Source organism: Denticeps clupeoides, chromosome 19 (assembly GCF_900700375.1).
Source record: "Denticeps clupeoides chromosome 19, fDenClu1.1, whole genome shotgun sequence".
Lineage (NCBI taxonomy): Eukaryota > Metazoa > Chordata > Actinopteri > Clupeiformes > Denticipitidae > Denticeps > Denticeps clupeoides.
In genome coordinates, this window is record NC_041725.1 from 13,179,659 (window position 1) to 13,199,566 (window position 19,908).

General features: G+C 43.3%; 1 protein-coding gene across 3 annotated transcripts in view; it reads right to left on the reverse strand.

Annotated features, from left to right (window-relative positions):
• The window catches only part of dph1 (diphthamide biosynthesis 1), a 52,798-nt gene extending 33,425 nt beyond the window's left edge, over window positions 1–19,373 (reverse strand). For 2 of the 3 annotated variants that reach the window (XR_003743214.1, XM_028962467.1), the window contains exons 1-3: window positions 19,282–19,373; window positions 18,895–19,044; window positions 8,843–8,906 (exon numbers count right to left, since the gene is read on the reverse strand). Coding sequence is in view for 2 of the 3 variants with exons in the window: in XM_028962467.1 (XP_028818300.1) it covers window positions 8,843–8,906; window positions 18,895–19,044; window positions 19,282–19,333 (266 nt within the window). In the remaining variant the exon portion in view is untranslated. Of the gene's footprint in view, window positions 1–8,842; window positions 8,907–18,894; window positions 19,045–19,155; window positions 19,220–19,281 lie in introns of those variants that run through there. The other variant, XM_028962468.1, reaches the window with a different exon arrangement.
• Between the last annotated feature and the right edge of the window lie 535 nt (window positions 19,374–19,908).

Here is a 19,908-nt window from a genome sequence, read left to right on the forward strand (position 1 = left end):
CTGGTATGACTGTCGGCTGTCCTTATCTTCATGTAGAACAAGGATTCAGTATTCCAGTGTACTGTCCCATACGCAACACGCTACACGTGCCGCCAGATAATCCCTTGACCCCCACACAATGAGATGAGCCCCGCTATTCGTGCCTCTCATCCATCTCTCCTGGCATGTTTACCAAGCGCACTGACCAGGTCATTATGCTGCGTCATCCGGCCTGTTATCTGGGCAGAACGCTGGCTGATTTCAATATTACGGTGTGACGTGAGTGCAGCAGAGCAAGATCAGTGGTTGAACTAATGACGTGTTTTCATGGGGGAGACTGAATTAGGGTGCTGTATGCATGTATGGTCAGTTTGGGTGCATGGGAGGTAGCACCCTATTGGGTAACAATCCCACATATGATCCAGTAGACCACAAAGTTCAAACCACACTTACTACCATTGTGACCCTGAGCAAGATAGTTAACCTGCAAGAAACCTAACATACAACACCTGTAGTCAATGACAGACCTTCTTCACATGATAAAAGTTGTATCTGATAACATTTTTTAACTGCAATTTAGGTCAGCAATTAGCAAGATGGTCTGACTTACAAAGCATCAAACTCTCAGTCAGCATACAAGCATTGCATATACAGTCATCAAGAAGTGGAGAGGATATGGGAGAATTGTGAGGTTCCTACAAAATTGATGAAAAAACTAGATAAAAGCTGGTCAGGGCTGACAAGAGACCTACAGCAGCACTGAAAGTACTAGCTGTAAACAACAAAAGATAGCTTGTTCTGGATTTTTTTTTTCAATTTAATAGTTACAGGTCAAATTAAAGGTGGGAAAAGTTTTCAAATGATTTATTTCTGTCTCATCTGTCTCTTACATCACAAAAATCTGCTATTTTAACAGGGGTGTTAAAAAAAACCTTACATGCAGTGCTGCTACCACCATTATGAACAGAAATTAAAGGGTCTACAATGTGGGTCTCCCAATTTGCAGTGCTGTAACACATTCAAAGCCATGTCCTTCATGTACTAGCATCTGGGCATAAAGGTGACACTGTATTCCAGAACATCTTTATTCACTCAACAGAACTGTGAAAAACAACATTATAAATCCAAAATCATGCATTATTCCCACTCTCTTCTTTGGTAAGCCTACAGTAATGTAATCTTCTGTCTCTGTGTCATTCCATCATATCTGTGTGATGCACTGCCTACTCATATATCTTCTCATTCACTTATTATTCTGTCTTTTATTTGTCCCTCTTACTGCCACTGTGTAACCCCGCCTCTCCATCAATCTTCAATCTAACTTCTATCTCTTTCAATGGGCCTCTTTTCCATGTGTAAATTATGTTTAAAACTTAAACTGAAAGCCCTGCCCTCATCTCAGATTGCTCTTGTGCTCTTTCAATGCGCTCATCTGGAGCACAAGGTGACTGATTATCCTCTGGTGGGGTGCTCGCACTGGAGAATGGGGGTGATTAGCGTTCGTGCCTACCCCCCAAATACACAGAAGCCATTGAGGTTCCCACTGATGTAGACCAGGGTGCCAGGGAGGAGGGAGTGGGAGCGAGACGCCTGAGAGAATCCTCCATCATCATTCTCTCAACTTGTGTGAGGTCCTCTCAACACATTTGGGCCCTGGTTTGCCACTTTTCCTCAGCACAAAGTCCTGGAACATTTGGTTCTGCACAACATTTTCCACATCTGGATACTGCTCAAAAATTATGGTGGGTCTTGAAATATTCATCTTAAGAAACATAATACAAGTCAACACAAGCAATGACTACAATCCAATGAGAACAATCAGAACCACGTAGAGATGCTAGAGTACTGATTGTTCCATGAAGCTCCTGTTTTTCAACTGAATCCAAAGCCACTCCAGATTTCCATCGATAATTTCCAGATGTTTTTTTGCTCCAGTATTGCATTGGTAGACTGACTGCTATATATTTACATTATTTTGTATTATAATTGACAATGCATTGCAGGCTGCTCCAGACAATAAAAATGAGTGCTCAATGGTGACACACAGTGACAAAACAGATATATACTGTAATTAGCTATAAATACCAACATTATTTTAGCACTGTCATAAAGAATATAGTGCCAGATACAGACCCTACCAGAGTTTCATTCCAGCCCTGGCTCCGCACGGCCTGATCCGGCACACTTAATTCAACTCATGAACTGGGTGGTAATTGGCAGTGAGGTCTAAAATGAGAGTAAACCCAAAAATGTGCCCGGACCATTGCCTTCCAGGATTAAGGCAGGGGAGCACTGGCCCATACCTTCCAGGTTGAACAGTTCAACTCAGAGTGTTTCTGTAAACAGGGAACTTAATTGTTCAGCTCATAGGAAGATAAATCCCCACCAAAGTCGCCTTCATACAGTGCAATGATGTAATGTCAAGGTCCTTGACATTCTTCAGGAGAAGAACTTTCTGTGCAGATTACAGACATGAGTAGCCTCAAGTTTTATTCTTAATAATGAGAAGCCTGTAAAGTATTCCTTAATGCTTTTTTTTTATAGTGAACAGATATGGTGCATTTCTCTCTACTGTTGACTGCCATGAGCATACTACTCTAACATAAACAGTGGCTTAGTCAGTTGAAAAGTCAGAGAAAATAGAATAGACTGGGGTGTCAACCAGTTATTTGTGACCTGTAAATGAGGGAAATTAATTTTCTATTTGCAACTTTCTGTAACTAGAAATGCACCTGGACACACCAGTGGCCTGTCATGTGGTCAAAAAGCAAGCACCGGGAAACGGCAGCAGATGCACCCTACACATACCAGATAAATTTGCAGTTTGCACCTAACAAAGGAATCACCCATCTGATGTTAAAATAAATAAATTAATTAAAAAAAAGAAGAAAAAAAAGAGCATCTTATAAGATAAGACAAGATGCCAACGAATGATTGACAGGTCCAGATAGAGGCAGACTCCCCCGAGTGGATGAACATAAGGACCGCTCCAGCCAGCAGCGCAGAAAGAGCAGCGCGGTTCTAAAAAGAACACCTTTATTTAGAATAACGCTGCACGTTGGGATGCACGGCACACAAGCTGTGATCCGCTGGGAGACAGAGAGTGAGAAGAACAGACAGAAACAGACAAGAGACAGACAGGGTAACAGGTGTTGGTAGTTCTCTTTACACTTCGGGGTGTCACTTCCAGCAACAATTTTTAAGACTTCAAACCCACTCAGAATAGTCCAGCGTCTCTGGAACAGCTTGCTCTCAGCTCCTAGTCTACAAAGCTGCTTCGCATTTAAGTGCAGAGGGTTCAGACATGCCATGTGAACACTCACAGATGATAATGAAGGCTGAAAAGGTGGCGGTGTACTCACTTCACACACGGCTTGCCAAGATCTTAAAGGAACCACTGGGTTTTTCTACATAAATGGAGTGTGAGGCTCTGAATACATGACCTCTGCCCAAATAGTCAGCAAGGTCCTTTGAGGGAAATCCTGTTTTTAACTGACTGGGTGTGCTTAAGGAAGCAGTATTTCTGTGTTATCTTCATTATCTTAAGATATATACCGTGACTGTCTAATTGAAATGCTGAAACAACTCAAACCCACAAAGAAAACCTGCTTCGTCTAATACTGCGCAGGACTTAATAAACAGGTCCGTTGTTAATAAGGAGATCGGAATTGATTTAATAAACGAAATGAATCTCCAAAGAAACCCAGCAGAGACCTGTGACCGTGGCTCACACACGGCTCATTATAAAAGAGGACCTCCTGGCTTCACCGGTTGATCCACTTACACGCATAACGCTTGACGTGATGAACTGCGCAGCACAGAATACAGTGGGATCAGACAGCAGGACACTGCAGCGCTGGTCACAAGTCATATTTTTATTTTTTTATTACGCAACCATTCCTAATAAGCGCACTTTAATCACCCCTAGCCCTTCCACTACCACAGTGTCCCTGATCAACACACTTCACTGAAGAGGGCCCGATCCACGTAACAGCTCCAGACGAATGCTTAAAAGGCAGATGCTCCGAGCAGCTCCATGTTAGCTCCGGAGCCGCTGCTGGGTTTACAGCGCCCAGCAGCTCCGGAGCTCATTAAAGACGAGAGTGGTGGCGCGGTACCCGTCTCTCCCAGTGGCTGACACCGTTGTCACTCGGGGTCCCGGCGTGAGCTCCTTATGCAAGAGCAGAGGACAGACGGCGGGGAGACACGCTGTCGCACCCGGGCTCCTGCTACCTACAGCTCAGCTGTAGAAGTGCCGACTGCTGCCAGGTCCGATCCACTGCAACGGATTTGACGTTATACAGCGGGTGGCCGTGGGCTGCCGGTGTCACAGAATGAATCAAAAGTGCCTGAAATGGAATAAGACAGCGCTACGGCGGGCCCTTTCGGAGACCACTGGTGCATGGGCGGAAAACAAAAATCTAACGCTCTCTCACATGGGGGAGGGGGGGCGTAATACCGTACAGTGTTTATACACACCATGCACGGATATTACGTCACTGATGTTTCCCCACCTCAACCTCACCAGTCGATTAGATGAAGTGAGGACTCTCGGATCAATTAAGAACACTAATCAATCATTTAATTAACTGCTTAAACAAACAAAAATGCATTGAGGGGCGTGGGGTTGGGGAGACGGTAACCTAACACAGTCAATAAGCATCTAATTAGGGCTTCAAAATTCCCAATTAAAAAGGCGATCGTCACATTGGTGAAATAATGCAATGCAATAGTTAATATTCTTATCCTCAATAGTCTGAATATCATCATAATGTTGCATGAATAGTTGCATTATTGTTTTTGTACATAATTTACAGCTATTATTCACCATTGTGAAGGGCCCTATGATTTCCACGATGCAAAAAAATGAGGATGGAATTCCGGAATAAAATAAACAAATAAAACGGAATCCATTGTACAACATGGAAATGCGTCAAATTCTCTGTACCTTTTTCCTGTTGAGGCGGGGCTCTCGTACACAGCAATGCAATGTAAACGCAAAGGCAGCTATGGCGAAGAGGTTCTTCCAATATTTATGTACTCAAAAAATACAGAATTTTAGAGCTAAACGAGACTCAAAATATTTGAATGAATCGGAAGAGCGAGTCTTATGTATGTTTGCCAGAACATAATAGCGCGAGTCACTCAAGCCAGCAAACTCTTGGTCATGCAAACAAATCCACTTAAGCAAGACGTGGTTTTATTAACATGGTTCCAGATCATTATGCAAATGGGGCAACTTTTTTGTATTTCAGGTCTTCTCAATGTTTATTTATTTGATGCGATTTTAATGTTGCTTTACAAAAGAATGTGAAATAGTTCTTTGCATTAAAAATGAGTGTTTTTATTATTTAAACCAAGCACTAAATGTCCAAGCATAATGCCAACATTGATTAAATGTGATTTGTTCCTTTTCCACCCCATCCACTCCATAATCACACAGTTTTTAGGTGAATAAATACATTTATGAAATAATGACAACAAAATAACACACAAATTATCGATGGAAATGAAGTGTATCAACGATGGAGTTCTGGATTTTAAGTGGAGAAACGCACAACAGGCTAATGTAATGTCCTTCAAACAAGTCAAAATGAGGCTTAGTAGTGTGTGTGGCCTCCACGTGCCTGTATGACATCTGAGGGATCTCCTACCAGACCTGGACTAAAGCATCCACCAACTCCTGGACAGGTTGCATTATAGCTTTTTTTTTTTTTTTTTTACTACTTTTTACTAGCCTTATTCTTTATTTTATTCTATTTTGTTTACCCCTTTATTCTGCTTCATACATTTTTTTAACTATTACCACGCATTGTCAAAATCCTGGTTCAGGATGCATTTCACAGCGCGTTGGACTCCCACAACTATGCACATGACAAATAAAAATCTTGAATCTTGAGGAGGGCTGGAAAAAGTAATAAGACAAAAACTAGTGAGGTATATTTAACTAATGTAGCATCCGGGGAACAAAAAAAAAGGCTTAATTGTCACACTTTAACATGAGTCAGCATTATCTGGGCCACCAAAAGCTGACTGACAGGAGGCCACGACAGGTTACCTCGCTCCCTCCTTCACCGAAACTGAAAACAGGAGAGTTGCACACCCATACGTCACAAACCAAATGAATGAAGTTCACGAGGGATTTTTTTCCCCATGTTCGGTGGACTAAAAACAGCTGCTTCTGCATCAGAGCCAATCAGACATATGGCGAGCTGTCAACGTAAGTGTCACCAAGGCTTCCGTTTAACTAAAAAAAATTACACCTACGGCGAAGAATGTGATGAATGGAGATATCTTAACAGTTATTAAAGTGCTAGCATTCTTGATAAATGCCCTGGAATGCTGGTGTGTGCTTTATTTGAAAATAGATTATGACCAGGAAAGAATGTCAAGGAACAACTGTGTATCAGGGCAAACAAATGGGGGAAATCTGCCCAATCTGTTCTTCACACCGTGCACATGCAGTGATGAAACTTGACGTCCGTTTACATGTTGTAGTTGTCAAGTGTCTCCATGCATCCCAGCCCTAACCATGCAGACAAGAACGCCTCCGTGACTGGGTTTTTGAGTAGAAGTTGGTTAAAACAAGGTGTGCAGCCTGTTATTTTACCACGGGTCAATTCAACACCACCCATGCCTCGTGTGTGCAAAATATGCTGCACAGCGTTCAGGAGCACCACCCGTAAAGGGTCAGCCTGGATGAGTGACGGTGGGCGAAATGTCAACAGATTTCACGTACGAAACATGGCTAAGGGCCCTCAGCGGCCGATGTAACTAGGGAAGTGTGTAAAGGTCGGCTTCATGTTTGAAGTGTGCCTCAAGCGCTGCTTTTGTGTAGGTGTTTCACATCCATGTGCAAGCAGAGTGTGTGTGTATAGCGCTTACCCACATGCGGGTATCTTTTTTTTTTTTTTTTTTGGAAAAACGTAATTTCGGGCAGCTTGTCCTCATTACAGATTAAACACTCATCTTTCACAATCTCCTTACACTTGTCGAGCTTATAGCCTCACAGCGCTGATATGGATCCGTGGTGAAGGACTAATGCTGGAGGTCAGAGTGGACAATAACCCAGATCATCAATACACACACACACACACACACACACACAGTGTAATCCAATGGTCCGCCCACGGTTGTAGTCTCCTAGCCGAGATGCGGGACATAAACACCCGGGCCAGAGTCCAGATCGTCCCTGGTCTGGACTCTGAATTCCTCTCCCTACCGCCGTACAGGCTTCAGGTGAAAAATGGAAAGATACAGCAAAGGGGCAGAAGGAGAGCGAGAGACGCGAGGCACTAGGAGGAAGAAAAATAAAAGAAAATGGAGATAAAGAAGGTGCAGTGGCTGCACACGGGACCCGAGCAGCAATTAGCGTCCTCCAATTAGCCACGTTAATTTAGGGGCTTCACACATGAGGTCGGTGAGATGGACTGATAAGAGTCGGAAACCGAAGGTCAGGAGCTCTCCGCGATAATGGACTTTTACTTACTGATTACTGCCAATGAAAATCTAGGTTATTGATTATGGCTAATTAGGCAGGGAGCAGAGCGTGTGACCACATACCATGAAGTCAATAGAGTCTCCGATCCCCGAAGGAGGACGTGTGGCAGTCGAGGAGAGGACAGACAGGGGAGAGGAGTAAAAGAGTGAGGGCGGGAGACAGGAGGGAGGCAGATGAAAGCTCTCAGCAGACGAGAGCTCTGCTGTCCGGATCTAAGATTCATCGCGGCGGGAGTCAATCAAGCATGCAGGACGAAAGAGGCTTCAATCCCAATCCTAATCCGACAGATGCTGACTAGCCAGCAACCCTGCTCAACCCGGTGCTTTGTGAAGCTTTGAGGGAGAATAGCATTCAAAGAACAATTATAAAGCAGGTATGCATCAGTGGTACCATGGGATATCAATGTTGTCTTTAATTTGCCTTTATTATTAGCAAAGGTGCCCACACGGCGCAGTGGAACATCAATCATCGTTCATTTCAGACTGGGATCTGCTACAGGACACAGGACAATTATTATTTGGAAAAAAAAAAAAAAAAAAAAAAAAAAAAAAAAAAGGTAAAAAATTAAGGACTGGAATTTTGGAATGATGCACCACATATTTTCGTCACACATTTCCGTTGCACTGAACTCTCTAGATGCACCTTCAGTTAGTCACAAACTGTGAACAGAGCTGTAGAATTAATAAAAAAAAAATTATTATTTGATTATTTTATGCACCTATCTGACAAGCATTTTCTTGCTCAAGGCCTTCTCCAGTTGTACAATTAGCATATTACCCTGCCCAACTCGTCCTCTGGACCAGACTCTCTGTGTACTCTGCACACAAACCCCGGTGGCGTCTGTTTGCTCTCTGTCTCTACGGGTGCCCTACTTTGTAAGATCCTCGCTCGGACTCAATAAAAACTCCTGAAAGACATCTCAAGTGACCGAGCATCTCCTTGGCAGCAAACTGGCGACTTCCGCCAAGCTGCTGCGCAAGCCACCTCGCTGGCCTAGATCACAACAAAACAGCACATGACATCAATGTGGGTGACACAAAAACAATGTTTTACTGATGCTATAAACCCCCAGGTGAGAAATGTGTGTTTGTGTTGCGACACATCCTCATACTCATCTATCAGCTTTTAATTATTAAGACGGGATTCACGCTGCCATAAAAGACTGAGGCCATTCATCAGCGTGACTGAGTTTGTTTGCATGCAGTAGGGCTCACGCAGACAGTAACGCGATGTAATTAAGAAGAATTATGAGCACCCATCTCTTCCTCAGTAACAAGTTATGGAGTGGTGGGGCGGGGAGCCACAGACGTCCTTGCGACTCTAACATGACCACCACGGATAATTACAAACCGTGTCACTTACCGCTCAATGATGTCGGCAATCACACAGGCAAACATCTGCAGGCCCTCAGGTAGCTGCAACGCCACTGCAAAGATGGAAACGCAGAGTCAAACCGTGCGTGAGCCCAAGTAAACAAGCAACTTGCGACAAGTGACACGCAAATTGCATATAAATGGCGCAAATCTCATTCTGCATTGCTGAAAGAGAAGTGGGTGTCATTGTGAAACACAGCACAGCTCCTGGTGACACAACAAAACGTGTCCTCTGCATTTAACCCATCATCTTAGTGAGCAGTGGGCAGCCATGACGGGCGCCCGGGGAGCAGTGTGTGGGGACGGTACCTTTCTCACTGGCACCTTGGAGGTTCGGGATATCAACCGGCAACCTCCCGATTACGGCTCCGCTTCCTTAACCGCTAGGCTGAGGGCACTGTGGGTTATTTCATGAATGAACTCAATTCAGACAGGAGGTGTTTTTATTCATGGCCCATATTACAATGACATATTTGGTCATATAATCAAATATTACATTCCTCTGTGGTAAACAGTAAATTTCACTCCTATCCCACAAGACTGCTGAAAATGTCAATACTGTAAAGTCAACAATATGACAGCAGATAAAGTCAAGGGTCAACAATCCAAATGACTAGAAATCCCATTATATGAGACCACAACGGTGTCACAATAAAAAGAAAAAAAAAGAAACCTCATTTCATTTACACCAAGGTCACATACAGCGCTAAGCCCTCTGAACTGCAATGAACAAGGTAAATGATACCTTGTTCATTGTAAACATGATAAATAAACTTTAAAAAAAAAATAAAAAATTTTGACTGAGGCCACAGCACTTACTGTAAGTGTGGCTGGAAATGTAATGTGACAAAAAGGGTAGATATAAACAAATGAACAATAGCACTGATGGAAGGCAAATATGCATCCAATGGCAAAAGATGAGTTGATCCTGCTTTGAATAGTTGATAAAAGAGATTACCAGAAGAGCATTTTCTTTATTTAGACTGTTACAGTGGCCTAATGTGTGTTTGATACTGAGCTAGGGCTAATTCCCCATTCAAGCCTCGGAGGCAGTCATAGAGAAGTATTGCTTTATGAGCTACACGAGCAAACTATAATTTTCTTTTCTCTTCTGGGTGCCATTCACACTCTCGAAGTCTCGCTTTGACATGGCATCGGAGCAAGTAACATATACAGTACAGGCCAAAAGTTCAGACACACTTTCTCATTCAATGTGTGTTCTTTATTTCCATGACCATTTACATTGGTAGATTATCACTGAAGACATCAAAACTATGAATGAACACGTGTGGAGTTATGTACTTAATAAAAAGTGGAGACCTGGCCTCCACAGTCACCGGACCTGAACCCAGTCGAGATGGTTTGGGGTGAGCTGGACCGCAGAGTGAAGGCAAACGGGCCAACAAGTGCTAAACACCTCTGGGAACTCCTTCAAGACTGTTGGAGAACTATTTCAGGTGACGACCCCTTGAAGCTCATCGAGAGAATGCCAAGAGTGTGCAAAGCAGGAATCAGAGCAAAGAAACTAGAATATAAAATGTTTTCAGTTATTTCATAACTCTTCAGTTAAGTACATAACTCTTCATGTGTTCATTCAGTTTTGATGCCTTCAGTGAGTGTGAGTGAATGTAACTGTTGCAACAATAGTTTGTGTTCAGTTTAAGAATGTGTTCTGTTTTATTGTGTGTATTTTATCCAATTTTAGTGCACAGATGAGGTACTTTTATTTTGAAACCTTCGTTAAGCTGTGCCGCTTGTGATGTAAGCATAAGGTGATGAAGTAATAGCACGCCAGCAGTGAGCATCTGCAGCAAGCTGCGTAATAAGTTGGCGAGATCAAGTTTAAAGATGAAGACTTACAGATTTCCTTTTGTAGTGTGCAGCCAACAAGGTATTTATCTGCTTGTGTTGTGTATTTTTCTATTTCTGTGTAAACTAATACTATATGTATTGTTCGTTTTAACGGTTCTTGGTGGTCCGACAAGTTGAAGATTTGGAGAGACCTAATAAAACCCATGAAGGAAACCACTCAGACGTGCTTGAAAATGAGTCACAGTAGACATCTCACCTCCAAACCCAACCCACCCCAATTAAGAAAGCAAGGGCATGAGCAGCACATACACGAGAGTTGTAGCAGCCAAATCAATCGCAGATGGATTTAATGTAGACTATATATCTATCCTCAAAGCCACCCGAGAAGAACAGCAGATATCAGGTCACCAAGGCACATCCGTTTTTCCATTTTCTGATGTACGTAGATAAACTGTCAGATCAAGAAATGCATGCAGGCTGTATGCCCACTATTTAGGTCACGGTGGAAGCCACATCTATTCAATGCACATATCAGGCCATGGACATCTAGTCTAATGAGGAGGTCTGTGCTAAAGACAACAACATTCATTTCTTCCCTTAATCACATACAGTATGTCTCAATGGGCTTTATCAGACCCTACACTTGACCCTTCTGCGCACAGGGAAAAGCTCCACAAAAAAAAGTGAGAGTGAACCTGCAATTGGTGTCAGTGCAGGAGCCTTGGTAATTTATTTTGACATTAGAAGTACTTCTGCTATGGAGTTTAAAAGGTCTTCACACAAACCAAAAAATCTGTTAATTCACATTTTCTATTGTACACAAAATACCACATAAAAAGCTTTAATGCTCTTAATACAGACGGGGTATATCACTGCTGCAGTCCAGAGCATTTTGTTCAAGGTTTCAATGAAGCCTGTGGATGTTTAGGAAGTCCACAGATTTCTGCGTACTGAAGATTCTGTTCCTGGGGGGTGATAAGCAGCCCAACCATATCATCATGCCACAACAATCATCCACAGCTAGGATGCTTTTTCATGAAGCATACAGCATGTTCAGATTTATGCCAGACAAAGCATGTTGTGAATTGCGGCCCAAAGGCATTCCACAGTTACTGATATGATCCCACATTTTCAATTCCTACTGGATGTCATAAATGATAAAATATTAATAATGTAACTTCCATTGACAGACATATAGCTCGGCTCAGCAGTTCTGGAATCAATTCCTACAAGTTCCCACAACAGAGGCCTATGCACAAATCTACTTGTAATAAGCTAAGCGGGAACAGAATCCGGAGGCATTAATGCGGGTTTAAGGGCATATTTGCTTTAGGTCTACAGATAAAATGGTGTCTCAGGTATACAGTATTTTGCAGGAAGGGCATTTGCCAACATGGACAGGAAAGGGCACGGAAACTCACAGAGCCTCCAAGGAGAGTGGACGTACCGCAGCTGTTCATCACAACAAATTGGCATCTCGCATTAAAAAAAAAACAGAGAACATGTCGTACGTGGTAAGGCACACAAATCAAGAAATCAAAATCTTTTTCAGAAGCAATATTTCCATGCCAAAATTTTGGGGAATATTGCAGCAGATTATAATCAAATGAAGCTGCACATGAGACAGGGCGGGGCCAGGAAGGTCCATAACTGCTTACGATGTTTGTGCAATTTGGTTATAAATCTTGAAATTGTTTTAAATGAATTGGCAATCTACTGAATAAATGAGCTTTTCATTTTCCTGTGTATGTATGCCCATGTCGAACTCAACCATCACATCTGGATACCCGCAGCTGTTGTCTTGGAAACAGACCGATGTCCTTATTTCGGCTCACTTGCGCTTTGTGTGCTGAAATTTCAGACAGGCTTTTAATGACTTCAGCACAAGATCGCTGATCTCCTAAACAGGTCCATTCCAGTTTGGAACCAAAAACTAGTTCTTAATACATAATTTATCGACCAATTATGCAGTAATTGGTCATATATTGGCTGTGATAAGGTGATCAGCCCACAGATACACAGGTTTATCAGATTAGACTCAGCTTTGACTGACCGTGGCTAATAAGAGCCAACCTGGAACCGGGGACTTGGGTACAAGCTGTAAATTGCAGTTTTGCTGCCAAGGCCCTGTCACTTCTAACCTGCCATCATTGCCTTCATCTCGCTAAATCAATTAGCTGTGCAATCTGAACCCTAATTATGGCTCATGCCAGACTATAAAAGGGTGCTAAAACATCTCAAAGTAGATGAGGGGAGATTTTTTTTAATAAATTGGCGCCAGCCAGGAAGACAGTCCGGAAGGGAGGCCATGAGGAATGATGGATGGAGAAGGAGGAGAGGAACGCCATGCATGGTGTGTATCTCTCTGATGAAAGGTTAAAGAGTTGCCCTCCTTTTGCAGAGACAAGCCAACCGACAGGCCATTACCTAGGAAAGGGCGAGTTTATTAACGGTAAAAGGTTACCGAACTCGGAGGAGCCTCGGCTGACAAATAACTCTATCTATCCATCCATCCATCCATCCGCTTGAAGGACGACAAGCTCCGGAGCCAAATCCAGCTCTGGGGCAGGGCTAAGTAGGGTCCATGCACCTGCATTCAAAAGCATAAATGTCACATATTACTGAATGAATGCCAATGATCCAGCATATCTGTGTGATGTGCATTATCAATTATTGGCATTATTAAAAAGTTCACTGGAGTGAATCCTATTGGATTTGAAGATCTAAGATCAGGACTGTCCAAATCAAGCTACTTAAGGTACATTTTACTGCGGTAGAATCAGAATCAGCAAGCCAGGATTTTACAGGATTTAAAATTTCACTCTTTTTAAAATCCTTTAAGTTTCATTTTTGGGGAAAATGCAACAAGTTTTTCACGCCTGGAATTGAGGATCCTTGGCCTGTTCCTCCTAGCAGATCCTTTCCAGTTCTGGTAGGTTTGATGGTGGACACCCATTTTAGGTCTCTCAATTAGGTTTAAGTTAGGGCTCTGACTAGGACATTCAAGAACAATCACAGAGTTGTTGTGAAGCCATTCCTTCATTATTTTAGCTGTGTGCTTAGGGTCATTATCTTGTTGGAAGCTAAACCTTCGGCCCAGTCTGAGATCCTAAGCACTCTAGAGAAGGTTTTGTCCAGGCTATCTTGGTTCCTCTATTGAAACCAGTTGTCCGTCCTTGCAGCTGAAAAACACCCCCACAGCATGATGCTGCCACCACCATGCTTCACTGTTGGGACTGTATTGGACAGGTGATGAGCAGTGCCTGGTTTTCTCCACACACACCACTTAGAATTAAAGCAAAAAAATTATATCCTGGTCTCATCAAACCAGATAATCCCAAGATGGTGAGAAATTTCTCACCATCTTGGGAGTCTTTCAGGTGTTTATTTTTAAGCATCCTCTATGTGGGCTTTCATGTCGGGCCACTCTGCCATAAAGCCCTGACTGGTGGAGGGATGCAGTTGACGGTTGACTTTCTACAACTTTCTCCCATCTCCCAACTGCATCTCTGGAGCTCAGCCATAGTGATCTTTTGTAACCTTGGCCAGATCTGTGCGTTGCCACAATTCTGTCTCTGAGCACTTCAGGCAGTTCCTTTGACCTCATGATTCTCATTTGCTCTGAGCTGCATTGTGAGCTGTAATGTCTTGTATAGACAGGGGTGTGGCTTTCCTAATCAAGCCCAATCAGTATAATCAAACACAGATGGACTCAAATGAAGGTGTAGAACCATCTCAAAGATGATCAGAAGAAATATACACCACCTCAGTTAAAGATATCAGTGTAATAGCAAAGTGTCTGATTACTTGGGACCATGTGATATTTCGGTTTTTCTGTTAATAAATCTGCAAAAATGTCAACAATTCTGTGTTTTTTGAATGTGCTTTATGAATGAACTAGAAATAGCTGCAATATAATGTAAGGGGGTGTGAATACTTTTGGTACCCACTGTAGAATTGAACATTTTTCTGCAGATCCGCACAGGCTGAATGCAGACTGTTTTTCTGGAGCAAATCAGAGCATCCACACGAATCGTGTCAAATGCACAGAACTGGATAGTTCTTTTCCCCCTCCCTTTCTTTAACGTTCCCTGCTGCGCCGTCGCCCTCCGCAGAGAGGCCGGGCTCGTTCTTATGCAGACGAAGGTCAACCGCACAGCGGCCTCTTTTATTCCCCTTCAATCTCATCACAGAGCAGCGGCGTATACGAGAAGTGCAGTGGTGGTGTTCGTTTTCCATAAAACGACTATGGCGCGAGCCCTTTGGCCCTCGGTGTGAGCCGCGCTCCGTGCTCGCTTGGCTGGTAAATGAGGCTGCTCCTCAGCGTCTGGAGGTTTTACATAGAGGAGGAAATGCATTTTTCACACTGGGGCAAATTTAATGCATCAACACCAACTAAAAATGATAAAATTATACTCTGATCTATGTATTTTTTTTTTTTTTTTTTTTAAAGACGGGTGTCGACAACCTCAACTTATTTTTCACTGACAGCGACTCGTGTTGAAAACTCCAAGTCTGCTGTGTCCAGGTTTCGCGCTTTTGTGTGGCTGTGTGTCGAGTCAGCCTTCAGATGTACAAACCCTTTAAGACAAGAAACACAGCGTGAGAGATTCAAAGTCCCTGCTGGCGCACGAGGGTTTGTTTTGCTTCCTCTCTTTTTTTTTTTTTTTATCTCCTGCCTTCTTGTTCCTTCCCCTTGTTTTTCACGGGTACAATTCCGTCTGCAAGACTGAGCAGCCAGAGCGGCGGGAGATACTGTGGGAACCGTGGCTCCCTGAACCCTGGAGTTCAGATAAGATCAAGAAAATGAGAAGATACTCTTGGGTAGTGTCTAGTATATATAAATAAATACATATGCAGCTAATAAAAGAAAAGCAATGAGTCAACAATGTGCTAAAGGGACAACAATTCATTTGTTACAATGTTTATGGTGCTTTAAACTAAACTAAACTCTTAATTCTAAAAAGAATAATGATTTGTTCTGCAATTTCAGAAATACTCACATTCCAAAAATCAAGGATGAATGAACATGAACATCTTTTTTAAGTAAGTGAAGTGATTGTCACATGTGATACACAGCAGCACAGCACACGGTGCACACAGTGAAATTTGTCCTCTGTATTTAACCCATCACCCTGAGTGAACAGTGGGCAGTCATGACAGGCGCCCGGGGAGCAGCGTGTGGGGACGGTGGCACGGTGGCACCTTGGCGGATCGGAATTCGAACCAGCAACCTTCTGATTACGGGGCCACTTCCTTAACCGCTAGGCCACCACTGCCCCATCTGGATGCTGTGGCTCCATTGCCTTCCATTTTACAGGCACAATTGTACCCGACCTCCACTACACCTGTGGCATCAACAGACCTTTGAGAAATGACACCTCAACTCATCCATCGCTTGACCAGCCCCTTCAAACACTACACGATGCAAAATACAACAGGTAAATGTATATTGTCAAAATGTTCACAAGTTGTATTTTCATACAATCAAATATGCAAAATTGGAATGCTTAATTTTGGTTAATGATTAATTGCATCTCTGGAGCTCAGCCATAGTGATCTTTTGTAACCTTACTATGGAGCAATTATCATTTTTAATATAATTACAACATCACCTGCATCTTTGCACTATTTTGTTACTGAAGGCATCTGCACGCTCTCCTGGAAGGTCCCGTTTGGAAGGAAGTATAAGATAAGCAGGCGGAAATGCCGGGCCTTTGAATCTGCTCTTTTGCCACCCCTCTATTATTTCCCCTGACCTCCGCCAACTGTATTAATCCACCGCAAACCTATCAGGATACACGAGTTGAAGCGTGTTTTTAAATGCCACGCGATATAGAACCAGGAGAAATTGGCATCGAAAGCTAAAATGAAATATTAATGACCAACTTCAGCTTCCAGATGTGTAGTCTTTTCTCTGAGTGCATACGGCTCTATTACGTCCATTTGTACTGCATGCAGCAGATTGGAAACAGCTAGGTCAAGGGTGGACCGGGATGAGTGGAGGAGGTTTGTGGGAATTGAGACAATTATTGGTTGGCTAAAACCCTTGATTATATATTTAATCTGATGGAACAAAAAAAATTAAAATTTTTTGAGGATAGTGATCCCCTAATACGATGTCTGAAGTCTCTTTCTGAAATTCAGCCCTGGTGCAGAATTACAGCCACTTTGAACAAGTCAGACAGTGAGATTTCCCCAAAACGCACCGTTTCTGTGTCTGTAGCTTTAAATGTGAATGAGGAGGAGAGAGGCGGGACGAGGAGGAGATCGGCCTATAGAAGTGAGCGTCATCAACACCATTCACCAGCCACAATGCCGCAGGCAGGAAGTCGTGTCTGTGTTTTTTCCAGAAAAAATAAAAAGGACCCACTTGTTCTTCAGAGTCTTGCATGACGGAACCAAAAAAAAAAACATTTGTGCTCATTATCACATCCACTCTTTACACCTATCGCCTTCTGGACCTATTTGCACCTATAGACAGGCCTCATTTTCAGGATAGGGGAAATGTATACAGACCGTGTCTTTAGTACTCTGTTATTGCCTTTTCCGGAAGACTCGCTCCACTCAGCATCCTCTCTGCAGTGGATCAGTCGGAAGTGCTGGGGCTTTCAGGGTGATCGGAAAACACAGCCAGAAAAAGATGGAGTTGGAAAGTGAGGGCGAGGGCGCCGCACGGTTGATAAGGTGATCTCTGCCCTCGAGGTCCACGGACAGTGGAGGCTTTCTAATGAAACCATAACGCAACCGCCCTGGGGACCGCTGGCCGGGCACAAAAAAACAAATCCCTCACATCACAGGCCACCTGCTGAAACGCTCGCCGAGTAAAACACTTGTTTGCCGCAATTTGCATCGGCTCAGCGTGAACACTTTAAATTCGGGCACCGCAGGACGGAATGCGATAAATGTTGGGGCGCCGCCCCTGCAGTGCGCGAGCGGAAAGCTCCGGTTTACAGAGCAAGGAGCATTTTGTCTGAACCAGAGAGGATCGTTTTTAACTCGGTTTTTACGACTAATCAGCAAAGCAATTTAGTAGAAGCAAAAGGAGAAGCAATTAGGTGTTTATTCTTTTTTTTTCATCCCAAAAATTGCATAAATGAGAAGAAGATGGCAGACAGGCAAAGCTCCAAGAGAAGAGATTTCAAAGCGGCAAATATCACAAATACCTATCACAGTTAAGCTGCTCTATTTGCCATTTGGCAGTGAGGAGTGTCAACACTTCTTCACCTTGGTTACAATGACAGGCTACACCACATCATTGTGGTTTCAATAACCCAGTTTGGATTCTATTCCACAAAGCCATATTTTAGCCGTGCTGATGCTGTACCTGCTTTACGATGGAGAATGTTAGGAGAGGCTTCTGATTTCTCATCTACCCGAGTGTGTGGGAAATGCATTGCTGGCTCTGTTTGAAGCTGAACCAGAGTCATCTCTACTCTCATACAATCATCTCTACTATTGCATAATACAAGGACAAGCTTGTACGCAAAGGAATGAACATGAGTCCTGTTATAGGCAGTGTTGAAGCATCAAAAAGAGGTACAAAGGGTAATACTGAGCCACTTGTATATTCTCACAGTCAGTCTTGATATATATGCTCGCATTTCCATATACCGCATTTATCAGATGCCCTTATCCAGAGCGACTTACAATTAGTAGTTACAGGGACAGTCCCCCTGGAGACACTCTGGGTTAAGTGTCTTGCTCAGGGACACAGTGGTAGTAAGTGGCGTCTGGTTCATAGGCGGGTGCGTCACACACTAGGCTATTACCGTAATGTTCATAACTTCAATAATTGCACAAAGCTCGTCTATTTCTCATATGTTACTGACCCCACACCCAATCAGTCTGGCAGCTCAACGTCCATGTCATTGTGCTCAATGTCACCAGTCTTAAAAAAAGAACTCTCACTACCTGAGAGTAATGGATAAACCTTAAAATGGAGAAAGGGATTTACTCAGAATGTTAGGCCATTATTGACTTTTCAGACACAACTCATTATGATTAGTTTTAAATAACATAATGAATAGAAGGCGTTATCTCTGCAAATGAATTCAAACACAGTCTTTGAAGAACAGAGTGGCAGAAACCATTAATAGTAGACAATATGTGTGCCAGCAAAAACCATTAAACCCTCACAACCCTGAGAAAAAGGTTTATTTAACTACTCAAATAAAGCACATCTTTGGTAATAAAACCAGCATTGATGCAAGGCAGCAGCAGCCTCACCTCTTTTGGCCTGCGCTTGCCTCACTCTCCATACCGTCTTGTGGATCTCGAAGTTGTAGTTCGCTGGCAGCGCCCGAGCCGCGTCGTTCAGCTCCGGATCTGTCAGAATTTCCACAGGGATCTGGGTTGCGATCCGCCTTGGTCCGCGGCCTTTTTGGAGCGCAAAGCGCAAAATAAAACAGCAGACACGCAAGATAGTTATTCTGATCCTAATAAGGAAAAATAAAACGATTTCCGACGCAGGTACCAAGCGTCAGATACCTGCGCTCCGTGCAGGAGGTATGGTCATTAAAATGACATTTTCAGACAACACTCGCTATATCAGCTAGTTGAAGAAAAAACAAGGAATGTTCGTGTGTAAACATGGAAGAATGAATAAATGATTACTGTCGGCTTTCTTCTTGGAAACCACCTGCACCTCTCCTGCGGGCGCCGCCATCGCTTCTAAACAAGAACCACGTGGGAGCCCGAAAGGCCGCAGTAGTCGATCGCCGAGTCCAGTCCCGGCCAATCGACGTACGATAGAATCGAACGCGAGTTCTGTTTCAGGACCGACCGACTGTGCGTCCATCATCTCTAACCGAATGGAAATGCGGATGAACGCGGACAAATGAATCACGCATTACACTCACTTGATAAATGAGCTGACTTATACGTAATATGCTGGGTGAAAAATGGCTATTTTTATATTTTCGATTCAATCACAGGATTTAGAACAGGATTTAGTCGCAGTTTCTGTTGGAGTGCTGCTTTTTATTAGAGTGTTAACTTTTGCGAGTGGATGTGGATGTGGCTGTGAATGGAGGAGAGGCAAATGAAAGAAATGACTCACCAGCCATCTCTGCTCTGCTCAGACAGAAAAATGAAAACCTTGGGGAAGGTAAAGGGAAGCAACAGTCTGTCAGAAAGCAGGGTCAGCTTGATGTGGGGGGGGGGGGGGGGGGGGGGGGGGGGGGGGGGGAATGTAGAAGCTAAAATAATCTTGACACTGACAGGGTTCTGAAGTCATTTCCT